Below are 22,397 nucleotides of genomic sequence, written 5' to 3' on the forward strand. Positions count from 1 at the left end.
GCCACGCCCCTTGCGGTGACTCCATTTTGTGCTACTAGACGAGGCTGCTGGTTGTATTTCCGGGTTGTCGGAGACCGGGGGGGACCGGAAACCGGAGGAAGCTGCGGAGAGAGGGTGAGGAGGATGAGTACAGCTTGGTAGTGGCTGCTATTGTCATGTTTCCTTAGTGAGTGTGGGTTAGACACCCCCTGATACACAGCAGTGCAGCTCTGCAGGGTTACCTGGATTGTACGACGTGTCTAGATACTAGGGGACACCTATTGCATATAGGCTGAGTGACCTGAATCAGGGCTCTAGCTGTGACAGGGCGTACGCTTATATGGGTCAGAGATACAGTTTGATGCAGGTCTGGGTAACCTTTTGTTACTCACTTGTTGTGGAACTATAGGTCCCCTCATTACCCTACCATCAGAGGCTTGCTGGCTATTGTAGTTCCCTATCATCTGTAGAGCCAAGTGTTGCCTACCTCTTTTTAGGTACGTCTAAAAGGGTAGTGATATGGGGAAGGTATAACACAGACTGTTCAGACACCTGATAATTGTATGCTGTAAGAATAAGAGGCGGCAGTGTTCATGGGATATATCTGGGAGGGTGTGCAGCCATATCATAGTATCTGACACCTTGCCCATGAAAAGATAAGTGACTGACTGATGGGCAGAGAGAGGCTGTGCTTTGTTTGATAGATAAATCCAGGGAGACGGCAAACATTTTGTACAGAAGAATCGTGCACCCATTTGAATTTGACAGAATATAGTCTTAATTATGCCAAGATTAGGACAAGAGTAGCTATTGCATTCTTATATCGAATATAGTTGTGTGTAAGATTTGCACACACTATCTATATAGTTAAGATGAGCCTTATTTTAGATTGTAAAATGACATTATACAATACTTAGAAATTTGTTGTGATTTCTTTTTTTCTTGCGTTCGTTCTAACCCGGTTGCTCATAACCCTAATTTACATTTCCTGACGATTCTACCTTACCTAGTTTTCTGGTAAGGTGTGACTGCATAGCTCTACTGCATACCTTGCTGGAAGGCAAGATAAAAAAAACTTTTAAAAATGTGAATTATCTAGGAAATAGGGGACATAACTGAAGAACTGCTGGGTCTGTTTGTCTAAAGCCTAACACTACCAGGAAGACAATCACATCATAGCTTTATAGATAACATTATATGATCAACATAATTATTTTGGATCCATATAGTGTTAATATATTCAGCCACACAGTGCAAACAGGTAAGTATGTAGTTTGGTATATAAGAATATTGCTGCAATTAGAAAATGTTTAATTTTAAAGGTAAAGTGTCCTGTCTCCTAGAAAGTAAAGAAAGTTATACAGTACTTACTATAATTTTGGGTTGTTATGCATACAAAATATACATTCTCTTTACCTGTAAGCTTTTGAATAACTTAAATCATGCTTTTTTGTGGATTATTTGTTTAAAAAAAAAGTTGTAAATCGCTACGGAATCTGCAGACACTATATAAATAAATATTCATGATAAATCAATATTGATTTCATTGCATCTCTCTGTTAGATATAAAATGTATACTATTATTAAATGAATGTTTGTTAGCCCACTGAACAGAGAGTATAATGCTACAAATGCCCACAAGACATGTAGCCAAGTGCTCCTCCTAGAATACCGGATACTGGAGTGAGCGTGTGCCTGCATGCATGCATGTGGGGGAAGAGGGGAGCTGGATATATCAGCTAACCCGCTTAGGGATATGATCAAGTCCATGGTGAGACCCAGAGAATGTTGATATTAATCCCAAATGTGGTCGGTATGATAATAGCCCAAAAACAGGGCGGTAATGTATAATACTAATAGAAATGATAACCGGTACACTTTCTGTTCTCCTTACAGATTAGTACTCTGCTCATTTAAGTTATGATTATAAAAAGTGCCTGCATAGTAATGTTGTAACACATTTTTACTAATGCAGCTACCAATGCTAGCGCAGTAAATTACTTTTACCTATTTTACATTCATAAATTTGATGGTTGTCATAAACGTTCAACTGCACATAGGAAAGTGAAAGCCAAGATTGTACCAATGAAGCCTTAATGGGTTTGAAGCCTTAATTTTATGTAAGGTTGGAAATAAAAGTGTAGTTTCCATTGTGTTTCTCCATTCTTCTTTACATGCAGGTGTCCATTAATGATCCTTATATGGAAAGAACCCTGGCCATTTCTACCTGAACACAGGTCAAACAGAAACACTAAAAATACTGTTTAACAAGCATTTAAGTGGGAACAGGCAATGCACTTCTATATGTAGGTCATAGGGATCCTTTTTTGTCTTTTGGACTCAAATATCCGAAATCTGCATCAAAAACAAACTTTTGTATGAATGAAAATTCACATCTGTGGACTTGTGATATATATGTCGCACAGATTTGAGTTTGTAATGTGAATTTCATGAAAATACAGATGACTATAATGATTGTTCTCATGAAAACAGCACAACCTGTTAACATGTGAACACTAGTCGAGCAACAACCCAACATAGTATATGACCATACATGGATAATAGTGACAGGTGATTCCTGTGCACAGGGTTTAAAAAAAAAAAAAAAAACTACTGTGCAAGTTGCCATGTTTTTCTGAATGTTTAAAGTATTTTTAAAGCTCGTTAAATCTTCCCAGCCAACATCTGAAGACTCTCTTTGGCAGTCTGTATAGGGCATTAATCAGAATTGCTGCTTTCGCCTGCAAAGTGGTTCCCAAATATGAAAATCCGCTAATAAAAATAACATTATTTTTAATATCTTAAGTTCCTGTGACACTAGTTTCATGTGGTCTTCAAGCACCAATCAGGGAACTGACTTGAACTCTGGAAACTTCTTCCAATTTGATGTAACAGAAAGTTTCTCAGTAGCACAGTGAGCATGAGTATGCTCCCACCAGTACATGGGCTTTTCACATTTTCATTAGTCTGGAATACTTGTCCAGAGGATTGCTGACTTCATGTAGAAAGGGGAATACAGCACGGTGGCTAAGTGGTTAGCACTTCTGCCTCACAACGCTGGGGTAATGAGTTCAATTCCCGACTGTGGAGTTTGTATGTTCTCCCCGTGTTTGCGTGGGTTTCTTCCGGGTGCTCCGGTTTCCTCCCACACTCCAAAAACATACTAGTAGGTTAATTGGCTGCTATCAAAAATTGTCCCTAGTCTCTCTCTTTGTCTGTCTGTCTCTGTGTGTGTGTGTGTGTGTGTGTGTGTGTTAGGGAATTTAGACTGTAAGCTCCAATGGGGCAGGGACTGATGTGAATGAGTTCTCTGTACAGCGCTGCGGAATCAGTGGCGCTATATAAATAAATGGTGATGATGAATATAGAAGACATTGGTCAACTGTAGCTAGGAATAATTGTAATAAGTTTGTGTTTTATTCAGATATGATTAATTTAGTTGTGTATATATGTGAGAAGTACTATAATAGTGATAGTGATTAGCAGCGAGTTGGCAGATTTACATAGGTGGACATTTTAGGGTTTGTTATTACTGCTGTCGACAAGGTGATATAAATTATTTGGGCTAATGGTTATTATAAACTGTAGTGTGAACAACTGATAAAAAAAGCTAATTCCTCTGAGATGTTGTTTGTCCCAGTTATACATGCCATCTGACTATACAAATAGATAAATATATTTTGTATGTATGTAGATCATTTTTGTTACTAGTTATTTCTTGCTCTTTAAGGTAACTTTCACTCTTGTTTCTTACATTTGTTCTCTGCTTTCAGGCCATGTTCCAAATCTGGTGGCTGTGTATTTAAGGTGAGGCCTATAATCCTCCCCCTTTTATAGTTTATCACCTTATTTGAATGTAATCTTTCCCCTGCTTGTTTTATATTATTTACTAAAAGGGAATGCAAAACATTTAAATCAGGACAAACCTGTATTTCTAGACTATCTTGTGGCATTTTTTATAACTATTTATGTAAAAATACTTTATTTTGTTGAGCTGTTTATTGGAATACTTTGGCTATTGGGGGACTGTTCCATAAGAAGATATTTTAGATGTTGCAAATATAGCCTGTATATAAGAATACAACGAAAAAGCATAGTAATACCATTTTCATATTGCCGGGGCACAGGGCAGTATAGATAAGAAGAATCCCGGGTCGGGCGGGTTCATACTGCACCTGCCCGACCCGGGTTTTAGGAGAAAAAAAAGATTTTAATTACTAAAAAATACAAAACAAATGTGTACTTAACTTATTTTCAGCCAGCGGTGTCTCCGGTGCGTTGCCGGCTGTCAGGGGGACTTCTGGGTACTAAAATGACGTCATTTCTAATAGACTAGAAATTACGTCATTTTAGTACCCAGAGGTCCCCCTGACAGCCGGCAACGCACCGGAGACACCGCTGGCTGAGAATAAGTTAAGTACACATTTGTTTTGTATTTTTTAGTAATTAAAATCTTTTTTTTTTTTACTTCACAATTTTTTTTTTTACAGTATGAATGGTGAGACCCGGGAATTACACGGGTTGCACCATTCATACTGCAGGCGAGCGGGGTCCAACATGGGAATTACCCCTCGCAAAATCCCGGGTCTAAGTCCCGGGATTTTGTGGTTGGACTATTCATACTGCACCAAGACCTGGGTTTTTCAGCGTGCCTCTGCAAAAACCCGGGTTTTTGATGCAGTATGAATGGGGTATAATTGTGTCACTCCTGCGTTTCCCATAGCAGAAAACCAGCTAGAGAAAGAAGCTTTCAGCAGCTCCTAGCACGTTATCATTAATTGTTGAGGGCCCTAAATGCATAGAAAATTTGCTTTGTGCGAGTGAACGCTAAAAATTTCTCAAATATTTGTCAAATTGGTAAAGAGGTAACTTCATAATAATTTTTTCCGCCAAAAAAACTCTTGTGCGATGCTACCCTAAGTCCTACTTGAAAATAGAGTGTATTTTCCTTTAAAGTATTCATGAAAATAGATTAACCAATACAGGCTTAACACTTTTTTTTTTTTTTTTCATAACATTGGCCTGAATGTATAAAATAAAAAAACAAGATAATTCCCTTAACTGTTCATTCACTGGATGATTCCCTCTACTATTGTTGAATTTCTGTTGTAGAGATATATTTTTTTATGTAATTTAGTTTCCTTATGACTGCTTTACCTATATCACATAAATACACAAACAGTCATAGATTAATTTATATCTTACAGTAAATGTACTGCTTTTGCTAGAAACTCTTTGCAGAGCTTTGAAAACAGGAATTGTGTTACTGGTTCTGGGAGGGAGACGTATGATTGCGGCAGTTTTAAAGCGTGTAATGTTCCTCTGTCACTGAATACCAACCCTGTTTTTAATGCTATTGGGGATGAACTTTTAACAGACTGTTAGTATGCATGTCCCTTTTACTTTGTGCTATGTTTACCCACAGGTGTTTTCTGCAAAGTCTACATGTTAAAATAACCCAAGAGTATCTGCCTTTTTAATTAGATAAGAATTAATAAATAGTGCAGTGTAAATAGAATTCGAGGTTGGTAGGTCTGGTGCTTATAGAAAAAAAGTATATATAATCCATTGATTCATTTGCTTGCCAGTAAATTGGAATTACTGGTTTATTTATACATATGCAAAAAGGGTAAAAAAAAATTCTCTAATGTTTATAAGCCAGAGAGCTACTCCTACTTTAAAGTGGAAGACAACATAGCAGAATAGCTTATTTGCTGGGTAGAAATGATGCATACAGTGTCAAATGAGAGACTTGCCAGCATATTTGTGGATATTAGAGACACCCCTCATTATTCAGTGAACTTAATATAGAATTTCATATACAATTCTATATTGTTACCTGGGTGAACAAAGTCTCATTAATCTGCAAGAATTATGTTTGTGTGTGTGTCTGTATATTGCATAGTGGACAGGTCTGTTAAACTGTGGCATGTCTGTATTGCTTTCCTACTACAGGATTTGAGTGGTTGCCGATCCGCAAAGGGACTGGCTCCAAGAGTGCTGAAGGAGTAGCCTAAATCATCAGAATGATGTCCGCTCCTCCACCTCCACCACCCCCACCGGGGCCTCCTCCACCTCCAACCTTTAGCCAGGTAAGTTTATATTGCATAACAGGAAGCAAGTGGATGGCAGAAGTGTAGCAATCAAGAGAATACTTGAATAAGTAGGTGGAAGCTGCTTCCTCCTGTCCAAACTTCCTTATGACAGAAATTCTTGTGATTCCTTAATAAAATCTTGAGTGGATGCGTTTAGTATAAGATCCGAGAGTAACTAAGTAAGAGGCTGACATATCCCTGGTTTTATCTGTTTCCCCAAGAAGCTTCAGTCAGTCAGTAAGACACAATTTATCAGGGTGTTGTAGCTGTCCTTAGTTGTCACTACAGTTCTCTATGTAACCTGCACCTTGTTTCCTGCCATTTATGCAGACTCATAACCCGTGTCTTGGCAGCCGTACTTTGTCAGACCTGTTAATCTCCAACTGTTGAGGATCGAAGTGTCCCTGCACTCTCTGCTTACTTAAAGATTGCAGGGCATGTTGGGATTCTTAGTTCTTGATGAGCTGCAGGTTGTCAATACATAGGAATTTTGCTTCTCATGGGTAGGATGTAGAGGCAGAATTTAAGGCTAGGGCAGTGGATCCCAAACTTTTTCACTTCGAGGCACCCTTAGGGTCTCCATAATTTTTTCAAGGCACCCCTAAGCCAGAATATTTACCAAGAAGTCCCCCGCCTTGCTTACAAACGGCCCTGGCCGAGGCACCCATGTGAGATCGCCGCGGCACCTCAGGAAGCCACGGCACACAGTTTGGGAACCATTGGGCTAGGGTATGTTTGTTTTCTTTATTATTATTGCTGATCGGAATGACGATTGTTCCACACAATGCATTACTCCGTATGATCCCTATTCTCTGTTTACAGGCTAATACTCAGCCTCCTAAACTGAACCGTGATGAGCAGAGAGGCCGAGGGGCACTTCTCAGTGACATCTGTAAGGGAGCAAATTTGAAGAAGACCACTGTGTTGAATGACAGGAGTGCCCCTGTGTTGGAAAGTATGTAAACTGAGTGTAACAAATGTTAAATCCAGGAACTATTCATGTAATCTAGAGGCACTGCCGATATAATAGTTAGCGCTACTCTGCCTTTTTAATCCGGGGCGTTTCTCTCGTGAGCAAAGTTAAAACTTTTTTTCGGGTAGCATCATCCTATCTCTCCATGTCCCTCTGGCCACTGGCTGCTTACTGCAGGACCAAGCATTGGTCTTGGCACTGATTTTTATTCAAACTTGCATCAATATGTAGAAAAACAATAGTTAGAATTGTGTTAAATGCTATTTTTATTAAATTTGAGTTACTTTAATAATTTTTTTACTGTTATCTACAGTTTATATAATTGTTAAAATGCACTGAAAAGAAAACTGGCTTTTTGTGCAAAGCTACAATGTAACCCTAAAAAGCTTGGGGATGAGTTTATAGGGTCCCATAGGTTAAGAGCCACTAAACCTAAAGGTATAGGTAGGTACAAATTTAGCCCAGAAAAAAAAATCAATTCCCCTCCCCCTGCTCTTTAATTTATTTTAAGTGGAGATTTCACTGCAATCTGGGTCAGTTTTTTGTTTTTTGGTTTTTTTTATATGTCAACTGCCCTAGCATGCAAGTCAGTGTTCCTTCTCACCAGTTCAAACAAAGTGTCTGACTCTGGTACTTAACTGTTGTCTGTTGTCTTTTGTAGAACCAAAAGGTGCAGGAGGTGGCCCTGGTTTTGGACCCACTCCTGGTTCTGCAATGCAGCCCATGGGCGGCCTCTTCCAGGGTGGGGTACCTAGACTGCGACCAGTGGGGACTAAGGATAGCCCAGGTATGTGATTTATTTTTAAAGTGTGTGTATATATATATATATATATATATATCTATATATATATATATATATGTATGTATGTATATGTGACCCACCCATTGCCGGAGGTGTATAAAATTAAGCTCTAGCCATGCAGTCTCCATCTGCAAACATTTGTGATACAAAATGAGTCATTCTGAAGAGCTCAGTGGTTTCAAGCATGGTACTGTGATGGGATGCCATTTGTGCAATAAGGCCGTTTGTGAAATTTCATCCTTGCTGGACACACACACACACACACACACACACACACACACACACACACACACACACACACACACACACACACACACACACACACACACACACACACACACACACACACACACACACACACACACACTTCCGATAAGCCTCAAAGCGTTTTCCATTTGCAGATTATAAAGCATTTGATTTTAAAAAAAATAAAAAAAAAATTCTAGAGTGGGATCTTCATTGACTTTGTGGCATCGTTCTAGAGAGCAAAAGCCACTAAGCCAAAATCTCGTTTACCAAATTAAGTATAGTAGATTCTAGGTACAATTAGTAGTCTCTCACCTGTGAAGTGAGAGTTGGCATATAGGGAATTGGAAGCAGCTTCAACTACCGAGGACCCTGGGCTTTGAATGAAACAGATTTGTTTTATTTCACCACAGGCAGCCAGTGAAAGGAAAGGAAAGCAGGTGTTATATGGCAAAAGCAGGGCAGGTTGGTTAACAGCCTGGCTGCTGCATTTTATATGAACTGCAGGTGATGCAAATCTTCTGAGACACCCAAGTGGAGTGCATTGTAATGGTCCAAACATGAAGACATGTGCATGTATGGGATGAGTGGGTAGGTTTTCTGAGGAAATCAAATGCTTGTTCCTCTCTGTTCTTCAGATGAAACCATGGAGATTTGATATTGTCTGAAACCTAATGTTTAAATGTCAAGCCACAATCAAATACAATATTAATATTCTGCACATAATAAGTGCTTTGCAAGTCTGATCCCCGAAGTTTAAGCTCAGTCGGTTGGCCCAGCTGCAATCTAAATTAACGTTAAGCTTCTATCATAAGAACCTCCTGTTTTTTTTGTTATTAAGATTCAATGTCAGCCAACTGACAGTCATCCGCTTCTGGAGCTCACCTAGACAGCCGTTTAAGATACAGTTGAGTATTGTCTGCATAGCAGTGGTAGTCCAGGCCATGATGTCTGCTGTATACATGCTATCTCTGGATGAAATAATCAGATGGCATGGGAGATAGGATAGAGCCCTTTGGAACGCCGAATGGGAGTTACATTTGTGAGAATGTGTATGTAACCTGCTAGTGAGATTTGATTTGGACCAGCTAAGGACTGTGCCATCCTGTCCACAGAAATTCTTTGTGCACTTTATTAGAATATCATGATCCATGGCATTAACTGCTGTAGAGAAGTCCAGGAGGATTAAAATTGCACAGTTAACTATATTACTATGTTGTCTCCTGATTCCTGACTGGAATGGATCAAAAATGTTGTGGATTGACAGACCGATTTTCAGTTAGGTTGCAACCACTTTTTACCAGTTAGTAGTTGGTCATATAGTCTGGATCTAAAGAAAGTGTTATCATTTATAATAATAACAACATTAACAAGAGGCCTCACTACTAGTTCCTTTAGGTTTGCAGGAAAAATGATTTACAAAGTGCGTTGAACTATTTTGGCAAATACAGGACCAATTCCATCAATACACTTAGGTTTGTGGGGTCTGGGTCCAGATTACAGGTGATGGAATGCAACTTTAAGGTCATTTAAATAATTGCTTCTACATCCAGGGGGGACAAAGCTAGTGCAAGAGACTAGTCCATTCTCATGCTTGGAACCTTGGCACTTATTTGATGGCACTGTGAGATTCCAGCCCAGATGGCGGATACCTTACCAGCAAAGAAAATTGCAAACTCATTGCACCTTGACTGGGAGAGGGTTGCATCAAGTTGCAGTTCCCCAATATTGTTGTCAAACCAAGGTGCTTGGCGATGTGGGTCGTATATTAACAGGAGCCATTGCATTCCTATTATAGTAATGGACAAGAGAACATGTTTCCTCATAGGCACCTGTTACACCAAAGCAATCCAGATTTGTTGTAAGAGCCTCATTAGACATGGGGTGTTCCAATCATTGGTATTTTTATTCCATGTGTTTTCTTTTATTACAGTGAGGGTCATTGGTACATCTATATATTAATAGCCTAAGTATGACTTTTATGAGTGAATTATTTCTATGATAACGCTGTATGAGCAGGGCACATCATATACCAAATTAAAGGTCTTAGTGTGTAGATTTTCAGAAAATTTTTGGTGTTGCATTGTTTCGTAGTTATTTCGCAAAACGTCCGCCCGCCATTTACAACTATGCATTACCATTGTCCACTGGAAAATGTGATCGTTGACAATACACCTGTGCACCTGGCTGGTTGCTCTGGAATCTGTGACAGTGAACGCTGCCTGTGCACCTACTGGGTGACCTAGAACATGTGAGCTACTAGGTGGTCTGGAAACTGTGGCAGTTATTTGCAGCCACATTTATCGGCGTGTCTTGCGGGGGGACCTAAATCGCGGAGTAATGTGATATTTCATTATTCACTTACCCTCCCTCTGCTTAAACAAACAAGCCAAGAGGCCGCCCTAGAGGACGTCAACGTGGTGAAACCCTTACAAGTCGTCCAGAGCACGCAGTTCAAAGATCTTACAGTCGAATATTATTGTCACAATCGACGTATAACGAAAACAACTGATATGCCACATGCAGTGGATATGACGTATTCAACACAATACTACTCTTTGGGTCCTTTGGATGTGCAATGTGTGAACTGTGGTTCCCTACACTTTTTGGTAGAGAAAGTTAACGGACATTTTTCAGACTGCTGTCACAATGGAAAGGTTTCGTTGCCCAATGTGGTTGACTGTATTTAGCAGAACTATTAATGACAAATACACTCAAATTACATACTCATTATCTCCATAATATCCTCAGTTACAACTCTGCATTTACCTTTGCATCTTTCAAAACTAATATTGCTGCGTTATCTGGCCACGGACCATATACAATTAAAGTACATGGAGCTTTACATCACTTAATAGGAAGCTTGCTTCCAGATACTGCAGTTACTCCAATTAATGCCCAACTTTATATCCCCGATACTCAACAGGCAAGTGAGCACCGTATGGCTGGATATGTAATGTATAAAAGTTATTGAATTCTGTTAATAAAGTAATTTAGTCATTACTTTTCAGTTTAATTTAAGGCAGTTACCGCTGGGTTTACCTAGTTTTTTCTTTATTCAGACATGAAAGTTTTAAAGCGTGTACTGGCCTTCAGGAGTTACCTTTATCTGCTCTGCAGAAGTTAGAACTAGTTTTGGACAGTGTTTGTCACCTCTGATTTTCTCTTGTTGGAACGATCTCTTGTGATGTCTCAGAATGTCTCTAAGTAGAATGGGAAAGCTTATTGATATAGCATTATTGTTCAAGGTATTGTAAATGCAAAATAGTATTGCAGTCACGCTTTGTCCTCATACACTTTCTTTGTCCAGCATGTTACAAAAGGAGATGCTGGGGGTAAACCCTTACTTTATATATACAGTGTATGTCCAATAAGGGGAAACATCTCTGGCTCTTTACAGTAATACATAGCACTAGTGTCTCTGCTTTAGATGCTTTGCTATTTGAGTATTCAGTAAACACCCCACTTTAATCAAGATGGCGCTGACAGCTCTGCGTCTGAAGTATCAAGCGTAGTAAGTAAATTGAGTAATTAAAGCACATTTCACAGTTAACTTGCGTTAGGTAGACTTTTAGTATTGATACTATTTTTTTTTTGTTTTCTACTCATGAATGGACCACTTTAAAACTATTTAGTGTTTTTTAAGCATAAATTGCCTGTAAATTTGAATTAAGAGAAGTTGATGGTGTTAAGGGTGCATGTCTATTTGTAATATATGTTGTAAGTCGGACACTTGCTAAATTTGTGTATCATTTATTTTAGAAGGACCATCTGGCCGCTCTCCCCTTCAGGGTTCCTCAACACGATCAGCTGCTCCCCGACCCCCAGTATCAGGAGGGAGGCCCCTTGATGATTCTGACAGCAGCAGCAACCGCTCTTCCCCTCCAGATATTGGACGAGCACACAGACCGTCCCTGCCAGACCTCACTCGGCCCCCCAGTGCCACTAGTCCTGGAATGAAGCACAGTTCATCCGCACCTCCACCACCACCTCCTGGCAGGCGCCATGCTGGGGCTGCTTCTACTCCCTCCCAGAATGCCAAACCCTACAATAGGGAGAAACCCCTACCACCAACCCCAGGGCACCGTGCCCCTGCTGCTCCTCCAGTGAGGCCTCCTCCCTCTCCTGTCAGCATTAGAGTCTCTAACTCTCAGGGACAGCCTCCTCCTCCGCCACCTTATAGGCAGTCCCCAGCTTCTTTAAATGGACCACCTAGCCCCATCAATGAGCTAGCACCAGAACTTCCACAGCGGCACAACTCACTCCATCGTAAGCAGCCTGCACCAGTACGAGGGTTGGCTCCCCCTCCGCCTCCTTCTGCTAATCTTTCTCCAGGTGGTAACAGACCGCCACCACCTGCCAGAGATCCTCCTGGGAGGGGAGCAGGTGAGACACTCTAAATATTACTTGCCTAATCTTTTTATTGTACTGGACATTTGTAAGGATCTTTTTGAGCTGGTTAACAAGAACAAAGATAAATGATTATTTTAATGTCTCCTGCCTTGTTAACCACTGTCTTCATCTTGCAGCTCCACCGCCCCCACCTCCTGTAGTGCGTAACGGGGGCCGTGATGCACCACCACCGCCACCTCCCTACAGAGTTCTTGGAAGTGAAACCATACAGAATAGGGCCAAGCCACCCCCTCCTCCCTCTCGAACTCCCTCTGGTCCTCCGCCACCTCCTCCCCCCATCAGGAATGGACACCGTGATTCTATACCTGTGGGGAGATCATTTGCAGGTAAGATGTGCATGATAAGCATTCCTACATATATAATGGCCTGCAGTGTAGTTGTTCTCGCTGCACTTGGGCAAAGCGTTCAATCCTCATTCAGGACCTATCTCAACCGTCCAGATTGTTTGTCTCCCCATGTTTGTCTTAAGTTCCCCTCTCAGTCCAAAGACAAACTAGTAATCTATATAATTCATCAATATAATGGCTATAGAACACCAGACTTGCCTCATATGGGCTACACCATATATAATCGTTTTTGACTTTACCCATATAGGTTAGCAAAGTGAGGGGCAAATCTAGTGCCCATGGCTGCACTCATTTTCTGTAAACAGATGATGGTGTCAAACAAAATTATTGTGTGAGAATATATAGAATAGACAGAAAATAACTGTCTAAATTGGTCCTTATGTATTCATGCATGTGATATTAGAATTACATTGTAAGCTTAACTGGGGCTGAGATTAATATGCCTAAATCGGATTGTTCAGCACTTTGTAATGTATTGGCAATATATAAATGAAAAATAAGTAAGCTATATTTAGCAATAGAAACTTTCCTCAAAATACGCTATGGCAGCCTTCACAATGGATTAACTCTTTTCTACCTTGAGTAGAGACGAGGGGAGGGGGGTATAATAAACTCCCCCATCTGGTTTATAGTGTCTTTAAGAAACTTCATAAACAGAAAACATAGGTAGAGAATATTAGATTGCCATGGAGTATTTAGAAAAATAATTCACTAAATCTAATTCCTTTTTTTTTCTATTCGATCCTCCTAAGGCAGCCAGCACAATGAGATGTACCCAAGCAAGCAATATATGACAAGGCTGGGCTCTAAAACCAAATCATTGAGACTGCCCAGTATTCTTTTCTTGGTTATCTGTATATAGGTTTTCTGTCTAGACTCTGAAAACCCTACAAACTGAAGCCATTGCAATACCTGATCTCAACAGTTCCCAATGAAATGTTATCCATCTTATAAAGGGATGGAGGTTTTAGCTGAAAGATATTCTGTTGGGGCAACAACTTTATGGACTGAGATCCATTCTGCAGCCTAATTATTCTGGAAAGGATACATCTTTCAATGCTAAGGACGATTGGGAATCCTCCTTAGCACACAGGAGATTCAAAGATGAGAAAATTATACTTTCCTGTTAGTGGTCAATGGGGGGAGGGTGTGTGGCTTAATGTAAACATTGGGGTGACATCAGGGCCGGACTGGGACTAAAAATCAGCCCTGGCATTTAAAGCACACAGGCCCACATGTTGTGGGCTCCATGCACTATATTGTTGCACACTGATGCTGGCGCAGTGTGCGTTGCTGGTGCAGTACAACATGATGTAGTATGAGTGTGTGTGTGGGGGGGGTATTTCTCCTAATGACCCTCAACAATACATTGTTAGCACCCCAATTACATCAATAAATACCATGACAATACATTATTAGTACGCAAATTACAGCAATAAATAACCCCCCACACACACTCATACTACATCAATACCCACCCACATTACAGCAACCGGCATCACCCCCCACATTAGAGCAACTGGCATTACCCCCCACATTAGTGTCCAGCATGACCCCCCCACATTGCAGCATCCGGCATCACATCCCACATTATATCAATACCCTCTTCTACTTATTAACAATACTAAGCCCCAAACACACTACAACATTGCCACCAGCACGCCACCTCATACTACAGTAATACCACCAATTATACAGGCGCCACTGTAGGAAACCAATGTTTTGCTTTTTCCAAATCTCCCACAAAATAGCAACAACGAACAGAATACTTACACTCACATAGGTAGTAACAGGTACCCTTTTCCCTCAATTAAATAGTAATGGCAGAATTTTCATGAATAAATGAAATAAAACTCTATCATATATCTAAAAAAAAAGATAACTATTGAATGATCATTTGAACCTACACGGCCGCATTAAAAGTATTTCCATCTACAGCAAAAGTCAGAAAAAAAATATATTTTTTTTTTACTACAGTAACTGGATATGCGTCTTTTCTATTCATTTTAAATAACACAATATATAAATTAAGGGGGATAGAGGAGGTGGGTGAGAGATAATTGGATGTGATCCATCAGTTTGATTAGATAGGAAACATTTAGATTATTTACCTGGAGACGTCTGCCCCCGATACAGCATCATCTTTGGGCTCCCATCATATTCAACAATGAAAGACTTGCCTTTGGCAGAAGTTCATATGATGCCACACCGTAGTGCGCCCAGTTCATATTATGCCACATTGTAGTGCCCCAGGGTCATTTTATGCCACATCGTATTACACTCAATTCATATTTGGTCATGCAGAAGTGCCCCCGAATCATATTATGTGACAACATTGCCTCCAAATCATATTATGCCACAACAGTGCCCCCAAATAACATTATGCCATAGTAGTGCCCCAAATCATTACTAAAGCCCAGACAAAAACTCATTCACAAATAAAAATTGGTACAGCATATCAGATACTGAGTGTGAGTCCCAAGAGCAACCTAATACACCATTTCCAATGCAAACAAAAATAGTTATATTGACACAATCACAGATAAAATTTATGACAAGCAGTGTTTTTTCCTCTTAATTAAAAATCTCTGTACAGATAAATATGCAACAAACATTACAGCGAAATAATGAGCAATGCATAGTGTTTTAAACGTTATTGGATACGGTCTAGTGCCCCCAGTTCAAGAAAGGATGATTAAAAACACATTGCACACGAGAAAATATATGAACTTACCTGATTATGGCATCCATTGTTCTGTTCTCCTACTGGGTGCGCTGGGCGAGAAGGGATCAGCAGCTGTCAGCTCACACAGGCAGCCGGGAGCAGGAGCAGAGGGCAGTGTTCGAAGCAGAAATTTAGACGTGGGGGTATGGAAAATATAAGTGAATGGAGTATGAAGGCTTGATTTTTTTTGTCCCCTCTGTGTATTCCCATTTTTCATTACTAGAAGAATGGGAATACAGTTTTATGATGGCTGCATCCCTGACATTCCCATTCTTAAGATGTCTCTCCCTTTACACTTCCTTTTACCTATGCCCCTGCGCCATCTTCTCCTTTGTCCCTCTCACTTAACCCCCTGCACCACCTTCTCCGGTGGCTCTCACACATCTTCCTGCACCACCTACTCCCCTGTCTCTCTCACATGTCTTCCTGCACCGTCTACCCCCCCCTGGCACTCTCATCCCTCTTCCTGTACCCCCTACCAGCCTGGCTCTCTCACCCCTCTTCCTGTACCCCCTACCAGCCTGGCTCTCACCCCCTCTCCCAGCACCCCCTACCCCCCGGCTCTCTCACCCCTCTCCCAGCACCCCTTTCCTCCTGGCTCTCTCACCCCTCTTCCTGCACCCCCTACCACCCTGGCTCCCTCACCCCTCTTCCTGTACCCCCTACCACCCTGGCTCTCGCCCCCTTCCCCCTGGCTCTCGCCCCTCTCCCAGCGCCCCCTTCCCCCTGGCTCTCGCCCCTCTCCCAGCGCCCCCTTCCCCCTGGCTCTCGCCCCTCTCCCAGCGCCCCCTTCCCCCTGGCTCTCGCCCCTCTCCCAGCGCCCCCTTCCCCCTGGCTCTCGCCCCTCTCCCAGCGCCCCCTTCCCCCTGGCTCTCGCCCCTCTCCCAGCGCCCCCTTCCCCTTTGGCTCTCTCACACCCCCTCTCCCAGCGCCCCCTTCCCCTTTGGCTCTCTCACACCCCCTCTCACAGCGCCCCCTTCCCCTTTGGCTCTCTCACACCCCCTCTCACAGCGCCCCCTTCCCCTTTGGCTCTCTCACACCCCCTCTCACAGCGCCCCCTTCCCCTTTGGCTCTCTCACACCCCCTCTCACAGCGCCCCCTTCCCCTTTGGCTCTCTCACACCCCCTCTCACAGCGCCCCCTTCCCCTTTGGCTCTCTCACACCCCCTCTCACAGCGCCCCCTTCCCCTTTGGCTCTCTCACACCCCCTCTCACAGCGCCCCCTTCCCCTTTGGCTCTCTCACACCCCCTCTCACAGCGCCCCCTTCCCCTTTGGCTCTCTCACACCCCCTCTCACAGCGCCCCCTTCCCCTTTGGCTCTCTCACACCCCCTCTCACAGCGCCCCCTTCCCCTTTGGCTCTCTCACACCCCCTCTCACAGCGCCCCCTTCCCCTTTGGCTCTCTCACACCCCCTCTCACAGCGCCCCCTTCCCCTTTGGCTCTCTCACACCCCCTCTCACAGCGCCCCCTTCCCCTTTGGCTCTCTCACACCCCCTCTCACAGCGCCCCCTTCCCCTTTGGCTCTCTCACACCCCCTCTCACAGCGCCCCCTTCCCCTTTGGCTCTCTCACACCCCCTCTCACAGCGCCCCCTTCCCCTTTGGCTCTCTCACACCCCCTCTCACAGCGCCCCCTTCCCCTTTGGCTCTCTCACACCCCCTCTCACAGCGCCCCCTTCCCCTTTGGCTCTCTCACACCCCCTCTCACAGCGCCCCCTTCCCCTTTGGCTCTCTCACACCCCCTCTCACAGCGCCCCCTTCCCCTTTGGCTCTCTCACACCCCCTCTCACAGCGCCCCCTTCCCCTTTGGCTCTCTCACACCCCCGCACTCGAAACCCCCCCCCCCCATTCAGATAAAAAAAAATCTGGAAACTCTCTAGTGTAGCAGTGCACAGCATAACGGGGGAGGGAGCTAATAATATGAATGGGAAAGGGAATGGGAAGAAGGCACTGAAAATGTTAATTCTTCTTTTTCCCCTCCCTGGCTCTACTCCATTTACAAAATGGAGTTAACCCATTGTGTAGGCTGCAAATAGGATTGAAGAATAGGAAATATAATGCCATTCCAGAAAGCTGTCAGGTTGGTTACTTGCTAATCATGTACATGGTCTAACAGTTAAGATAACACACCATAGATTGAAAGAATACATAATATCATCATCATCCTCCTCACCAGAAGAACTACATTGAGAGTTCCAGACAAAAGGCATTAAACATGTTTTATACCTGTTTTCAGTAGATTGATGATCTTTTAGTTTGGGGAAAGTGTACTGTGCAATGCATGTAAAAAATGCAAAAACGGCTATAAGAGCACAAGTTTTCAGTGCATATTTAAGTGTAAGGAAGCATCATACTTTCAGTTGGTTCTGGAGTACTTGATATAGAGGCTTCCTATGTGCTCTATGGGTGTATACCAAATCATAATTCCTGTCTCAGTGTAACAGTAGCCAGACATTACTACTGTTTTGGGGGCCGCTGCCCTTTCTATTGTCTTAACTCGGTACCTTCTTTATTATCTAAACACATCGTCAGAGTTTTCACCAACCGTTTATCTGGAGATATTTTGAATACACCAAGAATCTACACAAATGCCGTGTAAGTAACGGAAACCATAGCGAAATTACCTTTTAAAAAAATATGTTCAGAAGTCAGGCAATACACACCGTCACATAGATAAATAATCCTTCATAGACAGTGAGTGGAAATCACAAGGCTGTTAGAGGTGTTTCAATGATTTTTAAATATTTCTGACGTTGAATTCAGTTTAGAAATGTATTTTTTAATAAGTAGGCCTGGTCAGATTATACTTCCCCATACACCCCCTCACCCCTTCCCTGGGACTCCTTTCTATCTCTTACTGGCCCAGCTTGTGATTGGTTCCCCTACTTGCATCCCCCATCCACTGTCATTTATAGTTGGTTAACAGGTGATTTGTCAAATATGTATTACAACCATATGTCTCAGGCTCCTACTGGAGGGTGGGCTACACGATCACCTTTTAGTTTAAAAAATTTTTATCAATGGATTCTTTAAAATTATTTTTTGTTAGAAAGCAAGATCAACATGTGTCCCATTCTCGGATCAGTGTTTTGTTTTTTTTTTTAAAATGCTCACCTCGAGCGGTACTCTAAATGCCTTCCAGGGCTTACATCCTGTAGTTTGAATGAGAAGTGCTGCAGATTGGTGTTTAAATGTGATTAATTGTGCAGTCCTGGAGGATCATTGGAGTGTAGGTGCTGATGGGGGTGAATTTCTTCCAAATAAAAGAGCATGCAGGGCATTCACCTGTTTCTGCATGTAGGGGGCAAGGGCCTATTACCTAAGTTTTGTAATAAAGTTGAAGGGAAGCAGACAAGGTTCTGAGCATTACGGACTTCCTCCTGTACAGTATTCATTATACAGAGCAGATTACTTTCTTTTTTTTTTTTTTTTTTTTGCTGTTGGGCCATTTGTTTAAATAAAACAAAGACGCCCCCACAATAATTCCTTAGCAGCTTTTATTTCTAAAATAATTTATGTTATGCATGTTGGTTACAGATGCTAGTGGTGTGAGTATCTTACTAAATGCTTGATGCATTGGTCCCCTGTATGTTTGCTAAAGATATTCAGTGGCCAATAAAATCCTGGAGCTGTAAACTGTCTGTTACATTACCAGACCCAATTGGCAGTTCTATACCTTAAAATGTGCAAAAAAAACCATTTACTTGTTTAATCAAGCTCAGACACTTAATATAAATTATTATAGGAATCATTATTATTATTTTTTTTTTGTCTTGCAGAGGACTTTGAATCAAAATATTCTTTCCATTCGGTGGATGAGTTTCCTGCTCCAGAGGACTACAGACCCTTTCAAAAAATCTACCCCAGTAAATCACTTAGAGGTGAAACTTGTTAATATGCAAGATGAATGCAGTATATTTTGTAGTATATTTCTACTGATCAGCATAATTCTGTTTTTCAGGGACCCGTGGTGCTCCTCCTCTGCCTCCTATTCCAAGGTGAGCTAATACCACTGGTCTCTGCTGCCTGGACTCTTCACCCCAGCCCAACTCCACTCCTCCTCCCTCTTTCCTACAGAGTGGGGCTGCTCCCGCATGAAAGAACATTTTTGAACAAAAAGGAGCTGGGAGGCACCAGTTCTGCCTGTCTATGCATTCCATATCTTCGCCTCCGACACAGCCCTCTCCACAACTTGCACGGGAGTGGGCATTGTACGGCTTCAACTCCTGGGTCTAATCAGGAAAGGTATCGTCCGCCTCCCCCCAACCATTCTATCTGTCAGACTTAATGGATTGCTACTTTTGCTAATGCCATGAGAAACTGAGTAGTTTAATACCTTGGGTTTTGGGGAGAAAATCTCCACAATGTAGGCACTGTACAGGAGAACAAAAGTTACACTATAGGAATATACAACTGAGTAAGGATGGCCAGGTTGGTTAGCGATGACAAGCTGTCCAGTTATCCTCGGTCCCATCCTCCACACAATGCACTTTCTTTTCTTACCCATGATCTGGCAGAACTATTTTCAGGCTGTTTCAGGATAACTCATTTTGGACTCCAGATGTTAATCTAAAATGGAGGAATCTGAGCAGCCTTCAACAACACTAACATTTGTTCATCATGGCTGGAGAAGATTCAATGAGACAGGATGGTGCCAGAGTCTGAAGTGTGAACTATTTTAAAGATGGTTGTTTAATAAGGTGATGGGAATATCTTTTAGGTGGTTATGCACTTCACTGTCTATGCATATGATGAGAGAAGGGTTATTCAGAAGTGGTGGTTTCATTTTAAGGTCACTGGAATCTTGTCCCTGCCTTTTTTTTTTTTTTTTTTTTTTTTTACTCTGTTTTATGCCCACACCTGAAATCCTTCGAAATCTTTCCATCCCCTCTTTTTTTGTGTCCTGTTTATATCCATTCCTGGCTGCTTCTTCCCATGCTTATCACCATATTCAGTACATGACTGTACAATAACCCCTTGACAGACCTAGTCATAAGGAGTGCACTATGGCCACTGGTTTCCTCTTGAGATGTGTAGTATAACAATGGTAAACTGACATTTTTAATGGACCATGTTCAGGGTATTGGACCTTTCAGTGTGTTCATAACACGTCAAATTCAGCACCAGTGTAGATTCTGTGCATTGTTATACAATGCAGTGTAAACTGATATTCACTGTCCATTTCTGTTGCAGCATGTTTGTTTTCTGTGCATAGAGATTATGACAACACTATACGCTGCAGCATGTTCAGGATTGCCAATGCCCCCAGTGCTGCTTGGATCGCGGGGATTCACTTGCCTTATATCAGGGGAGATAACATCTAGTGACCTTGATTGCTAAAAATAGGCTTGGCTCTTGGGATTGCTAAAAATAGACTTGGCTCTTGGGATTATCATCACTTGTGATTTCTAGCAGTGATTCCAATCTCTGCTTTATACACACTCCCATCGAAAAGGTAATACGGGTATTCCTGCTTTACCTCATGTATACATCACCATTGCTTATTCTGCCTATGCTCATGTAGGAAAGCATGGCAATTTATTAAAAAAAACTTATGGAGACCATTCTTATACTTATGTGAATGAGATTGATTTCTCTTGTCTGGTCTGTTACATAAAATGTAGCCCTTCCCATTAGAATCCCAGAGTTGACTGTTTTTTTAATTTAGCCTGTTGAATAATACATATTTAATCTATGGTTAAGTGTAGCAATGAAATTCTGCAGTGCCAGGATTTATTTATTTTGTAAGTTTGGTTAAAAAGAGCCACAAGGATCCAGGCCTGTAAGTTGCAATCAAGGTATGAACCGTGTACCCTTCCTTTATACACTACTATGCCCTTTTTGAATGCTGATGGAAGCAAAGCTTTGGTCTACAGAGTATCAATTGGTGTGTGTATATGGTGTAAGTACATCCCCCAAGATGCACTGCTCTGTAGAGAACAGGACCTGGCCACCAAAGTTTTGCTTCGTTATTGGTCAAGAAAAGGATAAACATTGTGCAAATTTGGTACTATTCTTTTCTAATGTATATTTTACTCTAAAGTAATCCGAACTTCTAGATACTGATGTCTATTTTGTATGTTGTAAAATAGGACTATGAGAAAATGGTTGAAAAATACTAAATATAAATATATCTATATATAAAAATAATGTATAGTCTGTCTGGAGGAATATTTTACATTGGCTAGGTGGTCATGTAATAGTACTATATTGGAAAGCATCCACTGAAGAAATGAACATATCCAACTTCTTTAGTCGCAAAAATACAGTGCAGTCTGAAAAAAGTTGGTGGTATACAAGCCTCAGAGGGTGTTCCTGTCAACAGTTTTCTCTACATAGGTTTTTTTTTTTTTTTTTTCTATATCAGTTCCTGTTGTAAATAAATGTTTTACAGTAGGCTTTTGGGTTGTATAGGTTATATTCTGTAGCAGGTGCACTTGATACAGTGTATCCACTTATTAAGTAAAAGCACTATTCCTTATTTCATATTTTAGGCTTTTTCTAGAGGCACTTTAACACTGTGTTTACTTAAAAGTTGTTCTAATGGAGTTGTGCAGAATAATATAAACATTCTTTATAACTACTAATTCCTTTAGTAACTAGCAAGACTTGGAACCTCAAATAGCGATTTGAAGCACTGAAAATGTTGTTTGGTTTTATAACTTTTTTTTTTTTCTTCTCTACAGAAAGTTATCTACCCACTCTCCACGCAATTTATTACAAGCAAACACATAATTTAGGTATTAAGGTGTTCCTTCATGCTGTCTTACAGCACAGTGTACTATAATGCTGAAATCTACCTCACTACTCTGGTTAATT

The 22,397-nt window shown here is 41.6% G+C and overlaps 1 protein-coding gene across 2 annotated transcripts; it reads left to right on the forward strand.

The window, feature by feature from the left end:
* Nucleotides 1-18: 18 nt before the first annotated feature.
* On the forward strand, nucleotides 19-22,059 carry WIPF2 (WAS/WASL interacting protein family member 2). 2 transcript variants are annotated; one of them, XM_075177112.1, is made up of 9 exons: nucleotides 19-114; nucleotides 3,753-3,786; nucleotides 5,935-6,071; nucleotides 6,897-7,029; nucleotides 7,709-7,834; nucleotides 11,858-12,481; nucleotides 12,625-12,834; nucleotides 19,358-19,459; nucleotides 19,540-22,059. In XM_075177112.1, the coding sequence occupies exons 3-9, from the start codon at nucleotides 6,006-6,008 to the stop codon at nucleotides 19,578-19,580; spliced, it is 1,302 nt and encodes a 433-aa protein (XP_075033213.1). In that variant the 5' UTR covers nucleotides 19-114; nucleotides 3,753-3,786; nucleotides 5,935-6,005; the 3' UTR covers nucleotides 19,581-22,059. The 2 variants fall into 2 exon arrangements, with proteins under 2 accessions (XP_075033213.1, XP_075033214.1); XM_075177113.1 differs by lacking the exon at nucleotides 19-114 and adding an exon at nucleotides 143-166.
* Nucleotides 22,060-22,397: the final 338 nt, after the last annotated feature.

The sequence above is a fragment of the Mixophyes fleayi genome, chromosome 6 (assembly GCF_038048845.1).
Source record: "Mixophyes fleayi isolate aMixFle1 chromosome 6, aMixFle1.hap1, whole genome shotgun sequence".
Classification (NCBI taxonomy): domain Eukaryota; kingdom Metazoa; phylum Chordata; class Amphibia; order Anura; family Limnodynastidae; genus Mixophyes; species Mixophyes fleayi.